The sequence below is a fragment of the Capricornis sumatraensis genome, chromosome 1 (genome assembly GCF_032405125.1).
Source record: "Capricornis sumatraensis isolate serow.1 chromosome 1, serow.2, whole genome shotgun sequence".
In the NCBI taxonomy this organism is placed as follows: Eukaryota; Metazoa; Chordata; class Mammalia; order Artiodactyla; family Bovidae; genus Capricornis; species Capricornis sumatraensis.
The window spans coordinates 183,269,013-183,292,342 of NC_091069.1; the positions used below are offsets into that span (position 1 = coordinate 183,269,013).

The 23,330-nt window shown below is 36.0% G+C and overlaps 1 protein-coding gene across 1 annotated transcript; it reads right to left on the reverse strand.

The window, feature by feature from the left end:
- Window positions 1-1,359: 1,359 nt before the first annotated feature.
- Window positions 1,360-23,330, reverse strand: CLDN16 (claudin 16). Its single transcript, XM_068987944.1, has 5 exons — window positions 23,217-23,330; window positions 8,673-8,775; window positions 5,183-5,347; window positions 2,116-2,307; window positions 1,360-1,493 (listed from the first exon to the last, which is right to left on the reverse strand). Exons 1-5 carry the CDS (start codon window positions 23,328-23,330, stop codon window positions 1,360-1,362), a joined length of 708 nt encoding a protein of 235 aa, XP_068844045.1.

Below are 23,330 nucleotides of genomic sequence, written 5' to 3' on the forward strand. Positions count from 1 at the left end.
CTTGTGAAGTATGAACATCATTTTCAAGGATATATGAGCAAGATGTTATTATCTCATTTTTACATTATCTAGCTTTTTAAATTGGAAACACTTCTTTTGAGGGCTTCAGAAATTCACAACTGTACTCCCATTTTCCAGAGTATTTTGGTTTTATAATCTGTTAAGGTACTGCATGACTATTAATGCTATTCATGTGACTTTCAAGGAAGCAGAAAAACTAAGGTTAAAATTTTGTAGCTTTAAAAAAACTCTTCAGTTTAAAAATTGAAGAATGGTTATATTATGTATACGAGTAAAATCCATGAGCAATCTTTCATTGATATCTTTAAATGTGTATATAACTCTATTTTTTCAAAAAGCACACATTTTGTGAGGAAAATTGACTTTTTTTCAGTAGAGAATTGTGAGCCTTTATTGCTTTCAAGCAAAAACATATTTATTGCATTTTATCATATGTTGGCTATTTTGCTGGGTACTGAGAATCCAGTGGTGAGAGGACACTTGAATCAGTGAATTCTAATATGGCACATTCTTGAAAGGCATTTAGATGTCCAAGCAATCAATACTAAGCAAACTCCCTGGTTTAGCTATTAATTGCTGTGGTTTAATGTTTGACAATATACAAGCAAACTTGGAGTAGTGATAAAATAATACACAGATCTCTTATGTTCCTAATGAGGAAGAAAGGCAGCACTGACTCTCATATTAATTTGGTATTAATTCAGCATTTGCTTTTGACATTTAGAGCATAGAGAGGGCACTTTTCATCTTTAACTCCCACCAGTGGCTGGTACATGGAGCTGTTCTTTTTCTATTTTAACAGAATCAGAGCAATGGTAAGCTTTGATATACTGGTTTGAATTTGGAAAAATCATCTTCTTCAGAGTTATCAAATAACTCAGTGGAGAATACAAAAAGTGAGCCAAAGGCCAGGGAAAGAGCTAGGAGCTTGTCAGTCCCTTCAAAGATTAGAATCTCTGGCCTCCTTTGAAAGTTTCTGTCCATTCTTAAAAAGAGTCATATCATTTTAATACCACCATGTCACTATCTCTAGTAGCAATATAGAAATCACAACAAACATTTTGTATCCCAGCAACCTTATCATTAAATACAGGGGAAGTGTGTGTGTGTGTGTGTGTGAGAGAGAGAGAGAGAGAGAAAGAGAGATGGTAAAAGAATGCGGAAGAAAGTAATAATTGAGGAGAAGCAATAGGAGACTCTAATTTTTTGAGTAAGCTGAGCAATTAATTTAGTTGGACTTGAGGCCTAGATGTCTGATCCTGGATAGGCCTGCTATTTGGTTAATTTGAACTCACTTGATTAGTTAAACAATATATATACAGACTGATACATGTCAATTCACACCCTAGTGTCAACAGCATACATTTTGGCAGTCTGTGTTCGAGGGGTCGCATGTGACCGGGGCATGGAAACAGCTGTGGTTGAATAGGCTTTCCTTGCGGAATAAGGATAGCTCCTCTCAGGTCCAACATCTGTTTGGGAGAGATAAACATAGTGATATAAAAATAATTATGGCTCAGTAAATTTTGGGAAAATGTAATTATATATTCTTCTCTCAAAGAGGCAAGAATATAAATATTTTAAGAAGGAATCATCTAAGAACCCTAGAAGAAAGTCTGAGTTTCAATCTAAAAGTTGCTTTTAGATTTAAAATTCAGCCAAGTAATTTCCTTTTTTTTTTTTATGAAAAGAGAAATTTCCTAGTTTTTTTTTTTAGTAACACATTACATTCTTTAACAACAAGGGTGCATTTGATTTGACTCTGCATCTACTTCTCTGTTTAAATATAAATTTAGTCAGTTGTGTGAAATGAGATATATAAGATAATGACACATTGAAATAATTATTGTCTATTTGGGTATTGAACACAATTGTATCTGCTTTCCCCCCCACCTTTTTCAACAAATATATCACTAACTGGATAGTAAGGTTCTAGTATTACAAGTCAGTTGTCCTTGAACAATGGAAATCTCTAATGGTAATAGATAAGTATCAAGCTATCAATATTACTTTGGGCTGGTGAGATGTGTTTCCATTAGGTTGGGAACAATAACACTGGAGGCAAGGAAGTGTGCTATTTTATTTTGTCCTTACCTTTGAAGAGGTATAAGCAGCATGTGAGGATAGCACCAGCCAAAAAACAACCCAAAGAACCAGCCATTCCAAGCCAACAGGACCAACCAAATTTATATTGGATGCCAAGAAATATATTGTGGAAAACCAGAGAAGAACGTTCTACATAAACATCAACAGCATACCAAACAGAGCCAATTATTCCTGGAGCACCTGAAAGAAATGGAAATTGCTAAAAATAATTCATGTCTTTTCCAAATATAAATCCAAGAAGATTAAGTTATTCTATTGTATTGTACTTAAGAGTATTCTATCATGTTGTATTTAAGAGTAGTCTATGACTCCCCTGACCCACCACCCAGACCCATGATTGAAGTTACGTCAACTACATAACCAGCACCTGTAATTTTAGTGATTTGGGGATAAAAACAAATAACTGAAGTAGAAATTGAAAATTTATCTACCACACCCACCATGTAAGAATAGACTAAATATTTTGTTTATTTCAAATAAAATTTAATCCTCACAGATTTGTCTTTCTGAAAATTGACTGGTTTGAAATGATGCAATAGAGTCCTTTCACATGTATAAATTACAGGTATAAATTGCATGTCAGGGCTCAGATGGAAGAAAATATCATGGCAGTCGTAGAACAAAAGACTATATGAAAATAGTGTTTCTGAAATCTGTAAGCCCCCAAGAAACTCTCACCTTTTTTCCTAGTAAGTCTATGATTTCCATTTAAGTCACAATTTCATTGCACTCTTTTCACAATTATTTAATGCAACAAGTTTAAGAAGGACCTGATTGTGAACACATACTAACCTTTAGAATACAGGACATAAATTACTATATCTTTTCTGTAATACTGAAACATATAGATTTAGCATGAAAATTCTTTTTTTTTGAAACTTAAAACAGATTTTATATATATATATATATATGTCATACTAATTTCAAATAGTAATTCCAAGGCTTTGGTCATCTTGGGTGATTTAATTCAGTCATCTCTTTAGCCATTCCCGCAGGAATTTTCTTCATTGACTTATTTTTCTTTAAATTTAGTTTTGATATTTTATGAAAAATAGAGTAGATTATCTAGTGATGTCTTAAAAAAGAATTCTAGAACAAAATTGCATAGCATTAAATGATGTTTAAATTTGCTAAAAAAAAGTACATTGTTACATACAAAAGGTTTATGTTTTCACTAAGCTGGATATGGGAATGGATATTTTGAAAAGAAAAAAGAAACTAATAAATTATTGTGACTTTTTAGTGCAAGCTAAGGATCCTTAGGGCCTTGTGTGAAAATATCAGGGAGGTCCCATTTTTGACCATGTGATGGGTGAGACTTTCTGCTATGAGCTTACTCTGCCCACTTTGGGATCTTTACAGCAACAATTAAGAATGGATACTATTGCTGGGGCTCTACCCTAATTTGCAGGCCAAAAAAAGGAGACAGATTAAGTTAACTGGCATAAAGTCCCACATTACACATATATATATATATCTCCAAGTATTTCTAGTTTTAAAATTCTCATCAATTTACCCTTCATGTCCCAGTCAGGTTCCCACTTAAATTTGCTTTGGTGACTGTTTGCTGCTATCAAAAAAGAAGATGGTTTTCAATCTTCCTACATTTTGGTTTTTCATAGTGCACTTACTCCCAATTTGCATTATGATCCAAGAAAGACACTGGGTTTTATTTAGGATGACTAATTTGAAATTAATGGCTGACCTCAGGGAAATATCAATTTTGCTGTTTCACTAATAAACCCCATATAAAGTGCATCTTGATTTATTGTTTTTTAGTCTTGCTTGATTTATGTCTTCATAAATCCACTTATTCTCTGCTTAAGTAAAGATCAGATCATACTTGTTTATTGTTACAGATATGATCATATGAGTTGGCACATGAGAAAAGTCTAATATAGAACTTGATACAACTTCAGTTCAGTTCAGTCACTCAGTCATGTCTGACTCTTTGCGACCTCATGAATCGCAGCATTCCAGGCCTCCCTGTCCATCACCAACTCCCGGAGTTCACTCAGACTCACGTCCATCGAGTCCCTGATGCCATCCTGCCATCTCAGCCTCTGTCATCCCCTTTTCCTCCTGCCCCCAATCCCTCCCAGCATCGGAGTCTTTTCCAGTGAGTCAACTCTTCGCATGAGGTGGCCAAAGTACTGGAGTTTCAGCTTCAGCATCATTCCCTCCAAAGAAATCCCAGGGCTGATCTCCTTCAGAATGGACTGGTTGGATCTCCTTGCAGTCCAAGGGACTCTCAAGAGTCTTCTCCAACACCACAGTTAGAAAGCATCAATTCTTCGGCTCTCAGCTTTCTTCACAGTCCAACTCTCACATCCATACATGATGACTGGAAAAACCATAGCCTTGACTAGACAGACCTTTGTTGGCAAAGTAATGTCTCTGCTTTTCAATATGTTATCTAGGTTGGTCATAACTTTTCTTCCAAGGAGTAAGTGTCTTTTAATTTCATGGCTGCAGTCACCATCTGCAGTGATTTTGGAGCCCAAAAAAATAAAGTCTGACACTGTTTCCACTGTTTCCCATGAAGTGATGGGACCAGATGCCATGATCTTCGTTTTCTGAATGTTGAGCTTCAAGCCAACTTTTTCACTCTCCTCTTTCACTTTCATCAAGAGGCTTTTTAGTTCCTCTTCACTTTCTGCCATAAGGGTGGTGTCATCTGATACAACTTAGGTCATTGCAAAGAATTGGTGAGGATGTGTACAGGCAAGGTGGTGGCAGCTTGGGGCTTACTTTAGGATTTAACTTCAAGAATAGTCACCAAAATAGTTTTTAAAAACTTAAAGCTTTATATACTTTTTAAGTGGTTAAAAATTGTTTGAGGACATCAAAAACCTTGATTGGGGATATTAGCCAAAGATTAATATCTAATTACAAAACTAAGGAAAGCAGGGTTGGTGGATGTGCTCCTTATTCCTTCATTCTAGAAAAGCAAGTCACATATGATCCTAAAATGAACTCCTTCAGAACAACACCCTTCTTCACCCCAAAACCTTAGTTGAGTATCTTTTTCCCCATCACTAGTCCAGATCAGTACCTGCTATTAGTAATGTGGTTCCAGCAACAAAGCTGATGCGGACTTTGATGTATAGCTCGTCAGGGAGGAATTTCACGCAGTCAAGTCCAAGAAGCAGGGTAATAAATCCAAATCCAGCTAGAATATCTGCAGTAATCATCAGCGCTCGAGTTACCACCAGCTTCACTAGAAGATTAGAGCATGTGGTTTCAGCATAATCAGAGGAAGGAGACATGTTAACACATAGAGGTGCACCAAAGAAAAAAAGACAACTGCATACATCAACACATGCCCAGTGAATACAATCACACTTTAAATGTGCATGAACTTGAAAATAAATACCCTTATTTAATTTTTTCATAAAATTCAAAAGTAGTATGAGACTACTGACATTAATTGTTTAAACAAACATTATTTGTTTAAGCACTGCTTATTATGATCCTGTTGGCCTCTTAGCAAAATGCCTGGCATATGGCAGAGACTAAATAACTATTTCTCTTTTTGCCTCCTGTTTTGGAATGAGTCTTGTTCACAAGTATTAGCTGAAAGCTATATTGAAAGTAGAGTATTTCTTCTTCCAAAGATATCCAATAAATATTCAGTAAATAATTAATCACTATATTTGTTTTAATTTTTATTGAAAAAGTGTAAATAATTGGTTAAATTTTAATATAGAGGAGAAGAATAAAATATTTCCAGATGTCTCATGCCAATTCAGGTGGAAGCCATCAGCAGATCTTTAGAAGAAGGAACTTCTGTTATTAAGTAGACTATTTCTGGAAGCCAGAATCATATTTTCTTTTAATTCCTTTATGTTGTGACCCCTCTTGGCCAACACTCTGCATTAATCTATCCACCTTGTGTTGTCAACTGCACATATTTTAAAGCCATCACCAATGAGAATATTTGGCAGAAAATCTAGGAAAGAGAAGATCAGGTAAATAGAAGTGGAATAGTAGCAGTCATCTGTAATGGGAACATCAACTGTGAAAGTTTCCTCAATTGTGAGTCCCAGTGATACTAAATTAAAACTAGGATAATGTTACCACTAATGGAGGATTAATTATCTGAAGTCAGAACTATTGGTACTTTAGCTGGCTAGTGGAGAGGAGTAATAAAATTTATTGCTTTGATGTTATAGTAATTATTTTACTTTCATAGTGATTTGGGGTTTCATTTTATTGAAATAATTTTTTCCCCAATGATGAGACCACTTTAGGGCCTACTTAGTTATAGACTGCCTATAAAAATGTGGCCAATCTTCCTCATTTCAAACATAAAATATTTTCGTAATCCTTCTAAGAGAGGAAATCAATGCATAAAATCAATCTATACCTTAAAAGGTGAATATTTAAGATATCAAAAAGTGACGATATTTTTAAAAATTTGACTCAAATTTAGGCCAAATCTGAGTTTCATTTTTTTTTCAAAATTGAAGAAAGAGAAAAATATGTAACTTGTTAGGTTGATAGTTTTTATATTTCGACAGATCTCCTTGATCCACAAATGGTATATACAAATAAGCCTCCTGTTCAGCACTCCAAATCAAGTGGTCCCACACTCTGGAGTATTTCCCTTGAAGTTTTGTAAGTCTCCTTTGAAACTTAGGTCAACAGGGCCAGGATTGTCATCTGGGTAGAGTGCCCTGAAATCATTGTGGGCCCTGGTCTTCCCCTGTCTGACCTAAACTCCTATACAAAGTGTGTTTCAGACGCTCCATGGAACTTAAGGACTCACTCCTGTGGTGTCATCCAATAACCATATAGCTAATCCAGTTTCAAGAAGGCAGCTCTGCAAGTAGGTTGCTAATGCTGGCCAGTCAGGAATCTCCTTTTGAAGATTGTCTGGGATTGGGCTACCAGAATATTGAAGGGGTGAGATGGACTCAGACTAACAGTATCAACAGAGTCCTAAAAAATGCCTCTGAGTCTAAATACCCTAAGTAGGCCAGAGCAATGAGAAAGCTGATCTAATTGTGATTGTATAAAAGATATCAAAGACTAAAAATAAAATCCTACTCTCTTATAGGTAACATCATTAACTTAGAGGATACAGCTCATTAGTTTCTTAGAACAGATTTTTATTTCTTTTGTCTTTAAGCATATGGTAGAATTTTTTAAGAATATTAAGAGATTTTTTAGGATATTTTTAAAAAGTAATAGATAAAAATATATCAAGAGGAAAATGTGAAATAGTATAGGCAAAAGATACAGGACCATTTTAAAGTACAAACAGTGGCTTTCTCTGTGTAGTAGGCTTATGAATGATTTTATTTTCTTCTTGCATAAATATACATAACAATATTTTAAAAGTTGGAAATATTGTATCTTTCTATGTTCTTCTCAGCTCTAAACGTAGCCCTGAATTTCTAGAATAACCTAGAGTTCACACGAACACAAATGTCCATTCCTAGACTAAATCATGCTTCTTTCTAGGTTAGTGCAAGGAAAAAGAGAAAACATAAAAGGTTTTGTTTTTTTTTTTACCAAAAAAGTGAAATAAAAGCCTTATGAATTATGTTAAAAAATATTCCAGTCACTCAAATCCTAAACGGCAGAGAATGCTGTTTTTAGAGTGCAACTCCTTTTAAGTGCTTTTTCCTGGACTGAAATAGCTGTCCTGGGGAAAAGTCACATTCTAAGGGTTTACTTTTCATTTATCTTAAGAAAAGAAGTTGCCATGTTGTACCACCACCCATAATTTTATTTGAGAGAGACTAAAACAAATTTAATTTAGTGACTACACCAGTACTTTAGCACAATTTGATGTTCTAAGTAAATAAATAAATAGTATGGAGAAGAGTGGAGAGAAATCAGTAATTAGGCTTTTCAATCTGTGAAGTCTCTATTCATAGAAACAAGGGCCTTGTTAACACCTAATTATAATTTAAAGCTAAACGTAGAGAAGATGAAGGAACTGGCTTTTTGTATCTGCTAATAATGTGTCACATATCTGAATTTTTTTCATTCCCTGATCCCACAGTCTGTGTCTCTTTGCCTATCTCTTTGTCTCCCTATCCTTCTGTCTCTGTATCTGTCCCTCTGCCTCGACCTTCTGTATTTCTTAGCAAATCATTCACTGAAATATTGTAAATTTTCTATCTGACGGTAAGTTATTGCTAAAAGACTTCTCTGAAATCTTTTCATCTAACCTATCAACTCTAATCATAAAAATCACTGCCCTTAAAGAATTAATTTCATTTTTTAATTGTTTACTAAGAGCCTACAGTGTATAAGGCACTATAACAGACTGTTTGTGAGATAGCAGAGCTGAATAAGGTAACAATTTTACCCTAAAAGAATTTATAAATAGATGGGAAAAGATTAAATATGCTAACAATGCTTCAATTCACATTTCAGAAATAATAAACTAAAATTTTAATCGAAACATTTAGAACTGAACAGAACCTTACTATAGTATAGTAGAAGACAAAAACACATCATGGAAACCTGAGTTCAATTCCCTTTGGTCTCCCTGCCCTGACAAGGAGGGATGTGTAAGGCATACGTACAGGAGTGCTCAGCAAGTATAGAATCATACTCATCACAGGTGCGAATTCCATCAAAAGCGTTTGTGACACACTCCCACCAGAGGCCTCGACATTTTGTGCTCACCTAGATGTTGGAGAAGACAATATGTGAAACAGCCGGGCAGACACACTTCAGTTTACCTTGATCAAAGGAAGAACTTGGCTGTTATGAGACTAATAGCAAAGCACAGTGCTTACAAGCACTGTACGCATTTCATTGACAACAAACACCATACATTCTATTTTCTCTTAAGCACTAACAATAAAGACTTTTCTCAACAGAAAGTAAACTTATTTCCTGATTTGGGAGTGGAGGGGGAGTAAGTCATGCTGAAGATGGATAAAATCAGAATTAAACACATTCAGATGCCTATGGTTGGTTCCATCAAGTTGATCTAATGTGGCAGCACTTCATTTCACTATGCTGACATTTACTAACCAAAAAAAAAAAAAAATCAGTATAACAATAGATGATCACTGTTGACATCTTGAATCTATTAGGAATGTACATTAGTTTTTCTTCATCATGAAGATGAATCCCATGAAGAAACATGTTATTATACATGAAATTCATAGATTTAAAATAATGGTCAAAGAAAGTTATACATGAAGACAACAATAAATGAAATATAAAGACCACATGACTTCGCCCTTGCTCCACTGACAGACTACAAATGCTTAAGCTATGATGTGGATGTAAACAAACTGAACATTAATTTCATAAACCTGACAGCTGTAAACCACTACTACTTAGAAATGTTGTACAGATGATTCGAAATATCCACTTTAAAGCTAAAAGGTAGCAGTGTCCTGAAACTTCTCATACTTTACAAGCTGTAAGTCAAAATAATAGATTTCCTAGAATTATAAACATGCTAACAGGAAATGTTTTCAAGTATTCTTGACAGAACTGTTGCATATGGAACAGAGCTAATATGATTGCTTATTCTGATTCAATTACAGATTCACATTATTTTGGCAATCTGGGAATAGTTTAGTAAGATTTAACCAAAAACTATCTTGGAAAATGAAAGCTTAAAATTTTCCTTTAGGAAAGAATAAATAACAGAGCAGAGTGGCAAGAGAAATGAAAGGCAGGGAGATTATAACTGATGTGGAGAAGAAAGGAATATAGAACATTTTTCTTGGCAAAATAAAATTATATCAGAGGATAACTGTGCTATGAAACTCCCTGCCCCATGTTCTGCTTTGAAGTTGTTTGTGCAGCAAATAAGACTTTACTACTGGCTGAAAGTGAAGTCCCTCAGTCGTGTCTGACTTTTGTGACCCAATGGACTATAACCTGCTAGGCTCCTCCATCTATGGGATTCTTCAGGCAAGAATACTGCCGTGGGTTGCCGTTTCCTTCTCCAGGGGACCTTCCTGACACAGGGATCAAACCCGGATCTCCCACACTGCAGGCAAACTCTTTACTGAAATGACTTAGTACACACATCTGATCTGAGACACCACAGAGACTAATAATTTAATACAGAAAATTCATCTTATGAAATCTAATATATGTTTCTGAAGGAGGATTTGAACATACAAAGTTATATGAAAAATGAAAGTGTTAGTTGCTAAGTTGTCTGACTCTGCAACTCCATGGACTGTAGCCCACCAGGCTCCTCTGTCCATGGAATTCTCCAGGCAAGAATACTGAAGTGGGTTGCCATTCCCTTCTCCAGGACATATCCCTGATCCAGGGATCAAACCTGGGTCTTCACTGTTGCAGGCGGACTTTTTACTATTTGAGCCACCAAGGAAGCCCAAAGTTATATACACATAAAATGTAAACTATAACTGACAAAACAGACTTTAAATTGACACCCATTACTTGTGTTGTTTCTTTGAGCAAGATTTTACCTTTTTGAACCTCAAACTCCTTGTCTTGGTGGCTCAGAGTTTAAAGCATCTGCCTGGAATGCTGGAGACCTGGGTTCGATCCCTGGGTCAGGAAGATCCCCTGGAGAAGGAAATGGCAACCCACTCCAGTACTTTTGCCTGGAGAATCCCATGGAGGGAGGAGCCTGGTAGGCTACAGTCCATGAGGTTGCAAAGAGTTGGACATGACTGAGTGACTTCACTTTCACTTTAATGCTAAAGTAACTATAAGAATTAAAAATTACAAAACATACATAGTACAAGCGATTTGCTCAATAAATGATAAAATTTGTAAAGTACTTAAACATCATAATAACCTGAGTAGTGACTAAGTTCAGCATTACTAATGAACCATAGGAAAGTTGAGAAAAGTAGATGTAATTGGTTGAATGGCAACACCTGGCCCCAAATGTGACCATGTTCTAAACCCCAAAACCTGTGAATGGGACCTTATTTGGAAAAAGGAACTTTGCATATGTAGTTAAATTAAGAGTTTTGAGATAAAAGCATCTTCAATTACCAGGGTGGCCCTAAATCTAGTGACATGTCCTTATAAGAGACACACACATGTACACGAGGCTATATTCAAAATGAGTAACCAACAAGGACCTATTGTATAGCATATAGAACTCTACTCAGTTATGTGCCAGCCTGGATGGAAGGAAGGTTTGGGGGAAAAAGGATGCATGTATATGTATGGCTGAGTACCTTCCCTCTTCACCTCAAACTACCAAATATTGTTAATTGGCTATATTCCAATACAAAATAAAAATTTTAAATTCTGAAAAAAAGAAGAAGAGAAACGCAGAGGAGAGACAGAAAGAAGAGAAGGAGGTCATGTGACCACTGAGGCGAACTTCAGAGTGACTCAGCCTCATGTCACTGAATGCCTAGGTCATCAGAAGCTGGAAGAGGCGAGGAATGCATTCATTCTCTTCTAAGAGCCTTCAGAGGCAGTGCAGCCCTCCGAACACTTTGACTTCAAACTTCTGGCCTCCAGAACTGCAAAAGAGTAAATTTCCCTTGTGTTAAGTCAACAAAATGTGGTAATGTGCTATGGCAGCCTGGGGAAATGGATATAGTAGAGATGGTTTGTACTAAATTATCATAATACAACAGAAAAAAGCCTTCTCATAGCCTTTTACTCATTGGAGTCTGAATGAACAGAAACACACTGGATCTGGTTCATTACAACCTGAAGTAGGTTATGTGGACCTGAAGTCACTATTCTAATAATCAGAGATTGACTAATAATCTCCAATTTCCTGCTAACTCAGCTACTAAAATGAACTAATGAAATCTAATTTAGTCATTCTATGTGAGGTATTTAGAAAATGAGATGAAATATATATTTGAGGATACTTATTTTAAGCTAAAAAGTATTTTTTTCTTGCTAAAATAATCCAGTAGTGCTGTCATTTTTCAAGGCTATTGATCATTTACCTGCAATAACCGTATTTAGAAAAGCAATGAGCTCATTAGGGGAAACAAGGAATCCAATTTCATTAGGTATTAATGCTTTAGGGCACAATATTAGATTGTTTGGTATTCACACTCAGTCAAGGTACGTGAGAATAGTGGCTGTAATTAACTAAACTTCTGTGTTAATATAGCACTTACTGGAGACACTCTTAAAGGTGCCTTTGTGTGCAAAAAAACAAGGTTAAAAGACTGTAGGTTATTTATCACATTTAGGAAAGCCCTCCTTGCCTAAAATTTAGTCTTCACTTATCCTTCTGTTGTATAATGCCTTATTAAGAACTCTCTAAAAGGCACAAAGATAAGTGAAAGTGTTAGTCACTCAGTTGTATCTGACTCTTTGCAACCCCATGGACTGTAACCTGCAAGGTTCCTCTGTCCATAAAATTCTCCAGGCAAGAATATTGGAGTGGGTTGCTGTTCCATTCTCCAGGGGCTCTTACCAACCCAGGGATTGACCCTGGGTCTCCTGCACTGCAGGTAGATTCTTTACCCTCTGAGGTAGGCAAGCAACTCTATAATTCTTAAAGTTTTAAGAAAAGGTTCTTGTAAAGCAGACTGATGCATAAAATATTATGGTTAATATTTCTTAAAGGGCAAAACTGTGGTGTTGGAGAAGACTCTTGAGAGTCCCTTGGACTGCAAGGAAATCCAACCAGTCCATTCTAAAGGAGATCAGTCCTGGGTGTTCTTTGGAAGGAATGATGCTGAAGCTGAAACTCCAGTACTTTGGCCACCTCATGAGAAGAGTTGACTCATTGGAAAAAACTCTGATGCTGGGAGGGATTGGGGGCAGGAGGAGAAGGGGACAACAGAGGATGAGATGGCTGGATGGCATCACGGACTCGATGGACGTGAGTTTGAGTGAACTCTGGGAGTTGGTGATGGACAGGGAGGCCTGGTGTGCTGCAATTCATGGGGTCGCAAAGGGTCAGACATGACTGAGCAACTGAAATGAACAGAACTGAAAGGGCAAAAACAACATTAACTATAATTTTATCTCACAGTGTTGTCCAAAATGGACAATTCCAGATTTAAGCTTTGTCCTCTTAACATGTGATCCATATATTAATAGATAACATATAAAATAAAAGCAGTAATTTTTATTTATATCAATTTTTATTTTTTTAATTATAAAAGTATGATAACACATTTACAGAAGACTTGGAAAATACAGAACAAGGTTACATGTTTGTGTCACTATATGCTACCATTATCTTTTAAGTAGATAAATTAAGATTTTTAGTTGGAGTTTCAATATCAAATTCAAAAATTAACAGAATGAATCTACAGAGAAGTAGAAGGATAGAGTAGATCTGAAAAGCACTGTAAACCAATTCAACACAATTAAGATTTATACAATTTCTACACAACAGTAGAATACAAACTCTATTCAAGTTCCCATAGACTGCAAGCTAGGAGACACTGGAACATATCTGAGGATGTAAAACACGGAGCAAAAATTTCATGGTCTAAAGGCACTGAAATCATAACAGAGCCTGTTCTCTTATTACTGTGGAATTATGATATAAATCAATATCAGAGATACTTGAAAATAACCCACATATTTTCAAGCGTAATGTGACATTTGCCAAGAAAGATCTTTGACTTAGCCATTGAAAGCCTCCATAAAGTTAAACTGATAAACAACATAGAGGGCGATTGCAAAAAGAAAGCATTTACTTTTCTGTAAATAATGTTTTCCCTGGTTTGTTTTTCACTTTTTAATTTTATTTTTAAAGGGCTTTTATTTTTATTATTTATTTATTTGGCTGTGGCACATCTTTGATCTTTGTCACGGCATGAGGGGTCTAGGTCCTTGGTCAAGGATCGAACCCATGGCCTCTGTGTGAGGAGCGCAGAGCCTTATCCACGGGACCACTAGGGCAGTCTTGATACTTGATGAATTTTTATATCATTTCAATGAATATCTGTTGATCCTGAAGTGAGGAGAAGTCAGTTTACCCAAGTTGTGACAGTAAAAGTACAAGACACATATATGAAGCTGGCATAAATTTCTTAAAATGTATTTTTTTGCCAACAGTAAAACATAAAGATTTTATAAGAGTACAGATTTCTGGCCAATCTGGCCACCAGGAATTCCTAGTTCCATGTAGCAACAATTAGCAAGAACTGAGTGGTTCTTCAAATTTCTGCCTATCATTGAAACCTTGCCTCAAAAGTATGCCTTCTTCCATGAGATTCTGCCAGTCTCTCCAGCTGGAGTTAATGTCTTCTTGGATCCCACAGCAACCTCTGCATATTTCTATAGCATTTATACTGTTGCATTACCTTTTCATATGCATTTATGTGCATCAGTCTCCCAAGTCTGTCTTTCAGACTATGTTCATTCATTCAATGTCTGCCCCATGTCAGTCAACCAACTAATGCTGAGGATACAGCAATGACCAAGACAGGTATGGCAGCTTGCTTCAAGGAGCTTATAACCCCTGCTCCTCAGTGTATAATAGATGCTCAGTAGATGTTTACTGGGAGAAAATATTTGTCAATTTATTTTTAATCCATACACATTAACTCTCATTTCAAATTTGCCATGCAAAATGGTTACTGAAACATTAGATGTACAGTTGATGCTTAATATGTCCTTTCAGCTTGACTGGATAGAGTAGAAAAGTCAAATCCAGGAGTCTAAGAACTATTACTGAGATTAGGAGTTTATACTGATTGGATGTCAGCCTGGACCCTATCTCCTCAATTCACTCTGGAAATTATTTACCATGGTGGTAAGGATGAACAGGATACCACATAGACAAGACTTAAGGAAACTAGATTGATAATCTCTTCCATTTGAGTATGAAACTCAAAGTGAAGTTGTTCAGTCATGTCTGACTCTTTGCGACCCCATGGACTGTAGCCTACCAGGCTCCTCTGTCCATGGGATTTTCCAGGCAATAGTACTGGAGTGGATTGACATTTCCTTCTCCAGGGGATCTTCCCAACCCAGGGATCGAACCAGGTCTCCTCCACTGTAGACAGACGCTTTACCATCTGAGCCACCGGGGAAGTTGAGTATATAATGGCAAAAATTAATTCCTTAATCCTGGGATTTCTTATTCTAAACTCTTTAGCAGTTTCCCATTAAGGCATCTCTATCCTAGTCTTTGCCAGTTTCTCTTTTCTCATCACTCTGTGTTACAAGCAGCAACACACAATTTTGCCTGCGTTGTCTTTTTACTACATTTGTGTGTGTGTGTCTTGCCTCTATATATTTTATACATCTTTTGAGAAGAGACAAACTTAAAATACTTTAATTTACATTTTTCATATGTAGTAATTATACACAGCAAGTTAGTAAATATTTATCCTTGGCTGACCACTATCAAACAAGATTTTTCTTTTTCACTATGCATTATGTTATAAATGCCTATGAATTGGGATTTATGTGTAAATATAAAATATAGGAAGAATAATGCACTAGCCAAAAGAAAACTGGGATAAGTCATGAAGATATATTCTTTTAAAAACCAAGGTAAAATAGAAATTTATAGTTTCACACCACTTTGCCAACCTCATGCTAGTGTATTTCAATTTTGAAGATGCAACTTACTGGTTTCCAGTACTTACTTAAATATATTTATTAAAATGCAAAAGTTTTAATAATACTATAGTAAACAACATTTTCTAAAACATGAAACATTTTCACTTTGAACAAACATGGCTTTTGAATTTTTTCATACTAGAGTTCTGAACTTTTAATTTTTATATTTTATTTTCTTTTTCTTACTATTCTAGGGCCTAAAAGAACACAAGACAGGTATTTATAAGGATGAGGAAGCAAGATTAAAATAAACAATAAATGTCATCTTTCCTTTCTACTCCATTTACATACCATGAATTTATTTGCTAAAATGCGTTTGGTTAACTCCTCTGCTTACTTAGCTGTGAGGCACTGGCTAAAGGTATAAATGGCAAGAATGGGACAATGCAAACTTAGTTGGTAAAATATAATGTCTGTGGTCTTCATGATAATATCATCTAATTTACATATATGGACTATATAAGTATTTTCATTGTAATATTTATTGTTTAATTTAAGCCATATATTTAATCATTTTAGAATGTTTTCCTTATGAAAGTATGGTATCTTAATTTTGCAATATTTACTATCCAGTGACAGAGATCACAATTTATGTTGAGTGAATTATTATAAAATATTAATTTCCTTTTATATCTCTCCTTTTTTTCATTTCTTTCCGCCTTTGAAGCACCAGGAAGAAAGGCTATATTTTCTAGATGAGAATACTCTCTTCACTAATTTTATTATACATCTCAGGGGACTGGATCTTTATTGTTATCTGATTAAAAAGAGGAACCAGATCCACATATTGGAAAAATTTAAATTGCAACAAGATGAAAAGTCTTGCCTAAGAAAAAATAATGATCTTTCTACAGAGATACTTCTTGTTCAATGTGAGATTTCCAAATAGTACTTCATATTTTATTTCATTTATTTATTCATTCTTTTAGTGAGTGTGTCAAGTATCATAATAGGTACCCATTCGGTTTATATCAACAAATACCTCCTAAGTTCGCATTATTTAGAAGGAGGTGCTAAGAACTGTAGGAGACAATGAGGCGAATTAAAGAGTATTTGTAGCCTCGAATGTCTGCTGAAGGAATTGGACATCAGTTAGAAAGTACAACTAGTATAGAAATAATGAGAGTATATGCTAGTTATAGTAATTTAAATATTTACTTTATATCTGAAAGAATTGTAGCATCATTAATGCCTGTCTTATTTCTGAAAATTGTCTTATGTCTTAAAGAATTGTAGCATCATTAATGCAAATGGAAATCCCAGGGGAAATCTGGTTATGAAGATAAAATAAATCCAAACATGGATTACCTTTCCTTTGAGGTCATAAAATTTTAATCATAGCATTGCTTGGTATATAGCAGATATTCTCAGTAAATAACTAAGAAAAGTTGAACTGAAAAATTAAAAAAAACTTGTGAAAACATTTTTTATTTTTGATAATTGAGAGACCAGTAACTTTGTAGAGAAGCTACTTTTCAATTTCACTATGGATAACGGTTAGAACTGGACATGGAACAACAGACTGGTTTCAAATAGGAAAAGGAGTATGTCAAGGCTGTATATTGTCACCCTGCTTATTTAACTTATAGGCAGAGTACATCATGAGAAATGCTGGACTGGAAGAAACACAAGCTGGAATCAAGATTGCCGGGAGAAATATCAATAACCTCAGATATGCAGATGACACCACCCTTATGGCAGAATCTGAAGAGGAACTCAAAAGCCTCTTGATGAAAGTGAAAGAGGAGAGTGAAAAAGCTGGCTTAAAGCTCAACATTCAGAAAACGAATATCATGGTATCTTGTCCCATCACTCCATGGGAAATAGATGGAGAAACAGTGGAAACAGTGTCAGACTTTATTTTTTTTGGTCTCCAAAATCACTGCAGATGGTGACTGCAGCCATGAAATTAAAGAACGCTTACTCCTTGGAAGAAAAGTTATGACCAACCTACATAGCATATTCAAAACCAGAGACATTACTTTGCCAACTAAGATCCGTCTAGTCAAGGCTATGGTTTTTCCAGTGGTCATGTATGGATGTGAGAGCTGGACTGTGAAGAAGGCTGAGCGCCAAAGAATTGATGCGTTTGAACTGTGGTGTTGGAGAAGACTCTTGAGAGTCCCTTGGACTGCAAGGAGATCCAACCAGTCCATTCTGAAGGAGATCAGCTCTGGGATTTCTTTGGAGGGAATGATACTAAAGCTGAAACTCCCGTACTTTGGCCACCTCATGAGAACAGTTGACTCATTGAAAAAGACTCTGATGCTGGGAGGGACTGGGGGCAGGAGGAGAAGGGACGACAGAGGATGAGATGGCTGGATGGCATCACTGACTCGATGGACAGGAGTCTGAGTGAACTCCGGGAGCTGGTGATGGACAGGGAGGCCTGGTGTGCTGTGATTCATGGGGTCACAAAGAGTCGGACACGACTGAGTGACTGAACTGAACTGAACTGATGAATAACGAAGAATTACACATAATAACATATTAATAATGTTATTAATTCACAATTTATTTTCTTTTAAAATGCATTTAGTAGAATACTTATGCTATTTTGTCTTTATTCTCTGCCTTATTCTCCTAGTTTGACAAAAAGGGAACAATCATAGAAACTAAAATGGAAAAACCAACAGCTCAGAGAAATAAACAGAATTTGTCCAACAGAATCAATAGAGAAAATAGGAACAGAACTTAAATCTCATATTTTTCCCTTCAGTGAACATTCTACAAAATGTCATCTCCTCCTCCAGAACAAAAACAAAGCAATAAACTGCAGATAGATGATAATATATCTAACATTCATTGACTGATTCATATTTGCCTGGTACTGTGGTAAATACTTTAGATACATAGGCTCATTTAACCCTCACAAGACACTTATGATGTGCATATCATTATTCTTCCTTTATAGGAGAGGAAATGTGGTTTTACAAAAACATTTGTCTAAATTCACACAGTTGTTGCCTGGCAGGTTGAGATTTCACCTCAGGTCCTTCTAACATCAGGTTCAACCTGTAAACATCCACCCTACAAAGCATGACTTCTCTGGCCCTCACAAGGTGCTGTGCAACAATCTAAGTGAAAAAGAAATGGCATGGTGTAGGAACATTTTGGCTTAATAACTTTTGCATAAAGATTAATCTTCCTCCATTTAAGCTCAAGGTGAATGATTCCATCCTTCCTTCCGTTGCCCTAAAACAGGAAAGTGGATTTCAAATTTTACTTCTCCTTGTGCATCAGCCTTACAATCAATTATCAATCCCACCAGTTCAAGTTCTTTAGCTTCCCGTATCTTCACAACTTTTAATGCTTGGTGCCACACTAGTTTAGATGATCAATGTTGTCCTCCTGTTCTATGGCAAAAGCTTCCTAATTGGTCTCCCTGTAATTCATTTTACCTTTTCTAATCCTTACATTAGCCAGAATGATGGATTTTTCTAAAACACATATATATGTTTGCTTAGAGTGAACCACTTTTGTCTATGATATAAAATCTATGGTAGTGGTTTAGATCAGTTGTGTCTGACTCTTGCAACCCCGTGGACTGTAGCCTGCCAACCTCCTCTGTCCATGGGATTTCCCAAGCAAGAATACTGGAAAGGGTTGCCATTTCCTTCTCCAGGGGATCTTCCCAACCCAGAAATCAAACCTGGGTTTCCTGCATTGCAGGTGGATTCTTTACCAACTGAGATAAAGAAAAGCCTCATATAAGAATTATATTTTACATGAACACAAATCCCTTGATGATCCAGTACCTATATTCTTTCCTTACACGGGAAAGTCTTTCCATGCTGAAATATGTCCAAAGCCATTAACATACAGCATTCTCATACCTAGATCCCTGCCTATATCATATCCTGTGCTTGCAATATTCTCTTCTTTTTCTGGCCCTTTCACCTGTTCCTCTAGTCTGGATTAGATACTTCTGGGTAGTCTTCACTGATTATTCATGATTGAGTGAGCTGGCCACTCAGAGGTACCTGTAATCACAGCGTTCACTGGCCATAGCATACTGTGTCTATCAGCTCACCTTTCTGTCTCTCCCAATACGCTGGGAGAAATGTAAGGAAGATCCAAGACTCATCCTCTTTCATAATGTGTACCCACTACAGTATACAATAGGTAGACAATAGGTATCAAAGAGCATTTGTGGAATGATAGATGATAGAAAAGAAAAACGGGAAGCACAAATAGAGGGGATAAAGAGACAAAGCAGAAGAGTAGGGGAGGGAAAAAAAGAAGAAAAGGGAAGTAGAGCATAAGAGACTTTTTAAAAGAGAGGAAAAAAGAGAAGGGGAGAATGAAATGAGAGGAGGAAGAAAGAGAAAGAAAGGAGGGAGGGAGGAAGAATAGAAAGGAAAAAAAAGATGGAAGGAGAGTGGGAAACAAGAAGAAAGAACATAAGAAGCTACAGAAAAAGGAAGACTATTAACGCTAGATTTCCTAGTGGAAATTTCTGGGGAGGCTGTAGATGCCATTGGTCCTCCTGTGTTGGCTGGCCATCTCTCTGGAAGACGTAGTCATGTCTCTAGACAGAGTCATAGCCAGGGAGTTCTGATGTTGAAGAATATAAGACTGAAAAGGACCTTAAAATAACTGAATTCGACTTCATGTTCATAATCGAGGAAACTGGGCCAAAGACACGAGCTGCGACTTGCTCAGTAGAAGACAGTTAAGATGCAAACACAGGCTACAATAATCTCAAAACCCAAGTTCTTGTCACACTGCAGTGTTTCCAGGACACATGTGGCCCAAGAATGAAGGAGGAGCAGCATTATGGCTCAGGACCCCTGCTGCCTGACTTGGGGCTGTGCGCGACACAATCCCATGTGCTTTTTTCCTAATGTTTTTATTTATTTATTTTTTATATTGGAGTACCATTGATTAACAGTGTTAAGCCGGTTTCAGGAAAATAGCACAGTGATTCAGTTATACATACACATGCATCTATTCTTTTTCTTAACTCAAAGAACTTCTCTCTTCAGGGCAGGTGTAAATAAGACGAAATAGTATTTTGTTGTATTTTGAGCATTCTCTAGTAAGGCAAAGGGGTATTTGAGCTTTATCTGCCTCCTGCTCCCTGTTACTCACATTTGTTCTGTATTTTTGCTATTTGTCCTCTCTCAGAAGACCTCTGCTGCCGTTTCTACTTTTTGAAATCCTTTGCATCTTTTTGAGGCTTTGTTCAATGGCTTTTACTCCCTAAGGCTTGCTTCAATGTCCCTGACAGGAAATGATCGCCTATCTTCTTTGTTCCCTTGGTACTTCATTTCTTTCTCAATATGAGTTGGCCTCTGCCCTTTATTATAGTTTCATGGTATCTTTGTTCCTAAGTGTATACTCATGAAAGGCAGGACCTGCTCTTGTTTTATCTCTGCCTCCCCAGTAGGATTAGCAGAGCACCTTTTACATGCATACATTTCATGTTTGTTATGTTATCCTGAACTGTAGAATCCATTTTCCCACTTTGATGTCTTCATCACAATAAAAGATTAACAAAGTTAAAAATTCATTATATCCCTTTTTGTTCAAATTTTCTATGGCTATGCCTTTTTTTTAAAAGCACTTTTATTGTGTCAACTTCTTTTTTTCCAATAGTTGTTTAAAGTGAGTTGTTAATATGGACCAATTATATATGTATATATATATCCATGAGAAGGAAGCAAAGAGGGAGAACAGTATAATTGTGTCAGTGAGTATTGTATCTTGACATTTATGGAAAATATTATGATTTTACATGTTGCCAAATGAAGGAGCAATTATTATGAGAGATCCACAAAATATTGACAAATAAAGAGACTGTTGGAGAGAAATTTTAAAGGTTCTTATAATGGGAAATCTTCTTGGGGAGTGTTTATTATGATACATTTCAGGTGCAAGATATATGAAAAAAGCTAGGAACTACTAACTATAGTCCAAAGTTTGCAAGGATTTACTGGAGGTGAGTAAACTGGACTGCTCATTGCATTCATTTTCACTAGAAGTGTTCTTGCACAGAACAGATGGCAAATTGTTTGTATGTACTGAGATGAAATCAAGGAGACACTTTAAGTGTCTATCTATCTCAGCAAGGTCTGACCCTTTTAAAATTTTTATTTCTTATCAAGTGAAATTAGCAGTTCCATCAGCTTAACGGGAAAGATTTTCAAGTTGATTTAGAAAATATTTTAAGAATGTTTTTAGATGTGATTTTGCATATTTTTAAAAAAGTAATTTTAAGTGTGCTCAAGTCCAGCATTTTTTTGTATTCATCACCTAGTACTGACAGTCCATATTCTAGCAAGCTAATGGTAGCAGAATGTTTCTATCTGTACTTTCTGAGTACTGTTGAAAGGAGAGTTTTTTATTTCAGTCACCAGTTATGGGCATGGTCAGATAATGCACCCTGGACTAACATATAACAGACATCCTTTATAATATTTCAATTCTATTACAATTTTCAGAAATATAATTTTCAAGTGCTAGCTAAAGAAATACTTAAAACTCTATTGGCTTTGAAGTGCCATGTAGGAGTCAGAGGAAATTTAAAAGAAAGAAAAAATAAATAAAACAGAAACATAACAATACACAGAAAAACAGAGAGATTATTACTTTCCATCTGAAACTCCAACATGAGAGTTTAACAAATAAAATTAGTAGAAAATATAAAAACTTGCCCTCGGGTATCTTTCTTAAACTTCATAAAGTCACAGCATTTGTTAGAGTAAACTGTTCTCTTCAGGATGTACACAGGAGAACATAGTGGGTTGCTATGTATTCTTTATTTGAGTTCCTGATACAGCTTCTTTTTCTTACCTACACTTTTTTGAGGCCTTGCTAATGAATAGTTGCTGATTCTGAAGAATTGATTTTTACCTCTTTCAGATTCTTACAGCCACTGAAAAAAATTCTAAATTTCAAAATTACTTCATTCAGAACTTCTCTAGTGACAATAATAAAAATTTCAGATATGAACCGCTCACTCATCTCTTGGACAAACATTAGATTCCCAAGAGCAACTCATTTGTAAAAGAGGGTTTCCTGAATCCATATCTGTCCCTGCACTTTGGGACACACTGGAAAGATTTGGTTTCATGCGGAATTTTTTATCCTATTTGGGAACTCCTTAAAAAGACATTTTTTCATTACACAGTAATTGGGTAGGTTTTATATGACTTGAGTTTAATCACTTGATCAACTTTTAGGTGTTCATTTCTTAAGAAAGTCTATCACATTACCCTTAATGCTATATTCAAGATTAGCAAATTTCTATTTGTGAGGAAGGATGTTACTGGAATGTTATTCAATTGGGTATACACAGCAGTGGAAGAGGTGTTTCTGGAAAGCTTATATAATTATGCTTGTATGAGTTTATCTTTATTAAAAAAGGGAGATTATCCAGTTACCTCATCTGTAAAATGGGATAACAATACCTACCCCATAGATGAGCTGTGTGTATTAAATAAGTTAATAATGTAAAGACTTAGTAAGTACCAAGTAAGGAATAAGTCTGTCCACTTTGGCTAGTACTACAATCACTAGTCCTAGAATGTAATGTGACAGGGGGCTTAGAGAAGAGTTGGACGGACTTGGGTCAGTAAAAGAATCTATTGACTTCTTACCTCCAGGGAGTCATCTGCATTCACCATCCAACAGTCTGTCCAGGTGGCCACGACCAAGAACCCAGCGGAGAAAAACGCAAAGAAGCAGGCAACATACTGAAGAAGATCCCTCAT

Coding starts and splice junctions, on each gene's coding strand:
- CLDN16 (XM_068987944.1), bottom strand. CDS start 23,330: ATGAGGGATCTTCTTCAGTATGTTGCCTGCTTCTTTGCGTTTTTCTCC. Junction 8,776..23,216: donor ATGCAGATGACTCCCTGGAG/GTAAGAAGTCAA, acceptor TCCAACATCTAG/GTGAGCACAAAATGTCGAGG. Junction 2,308..5,182: donor AACCACATTACTAATAGCAG/GTACTGATCTGG, acceptor CATTTCTTTCAG/GTGCTCCAGGAATAATTGGC.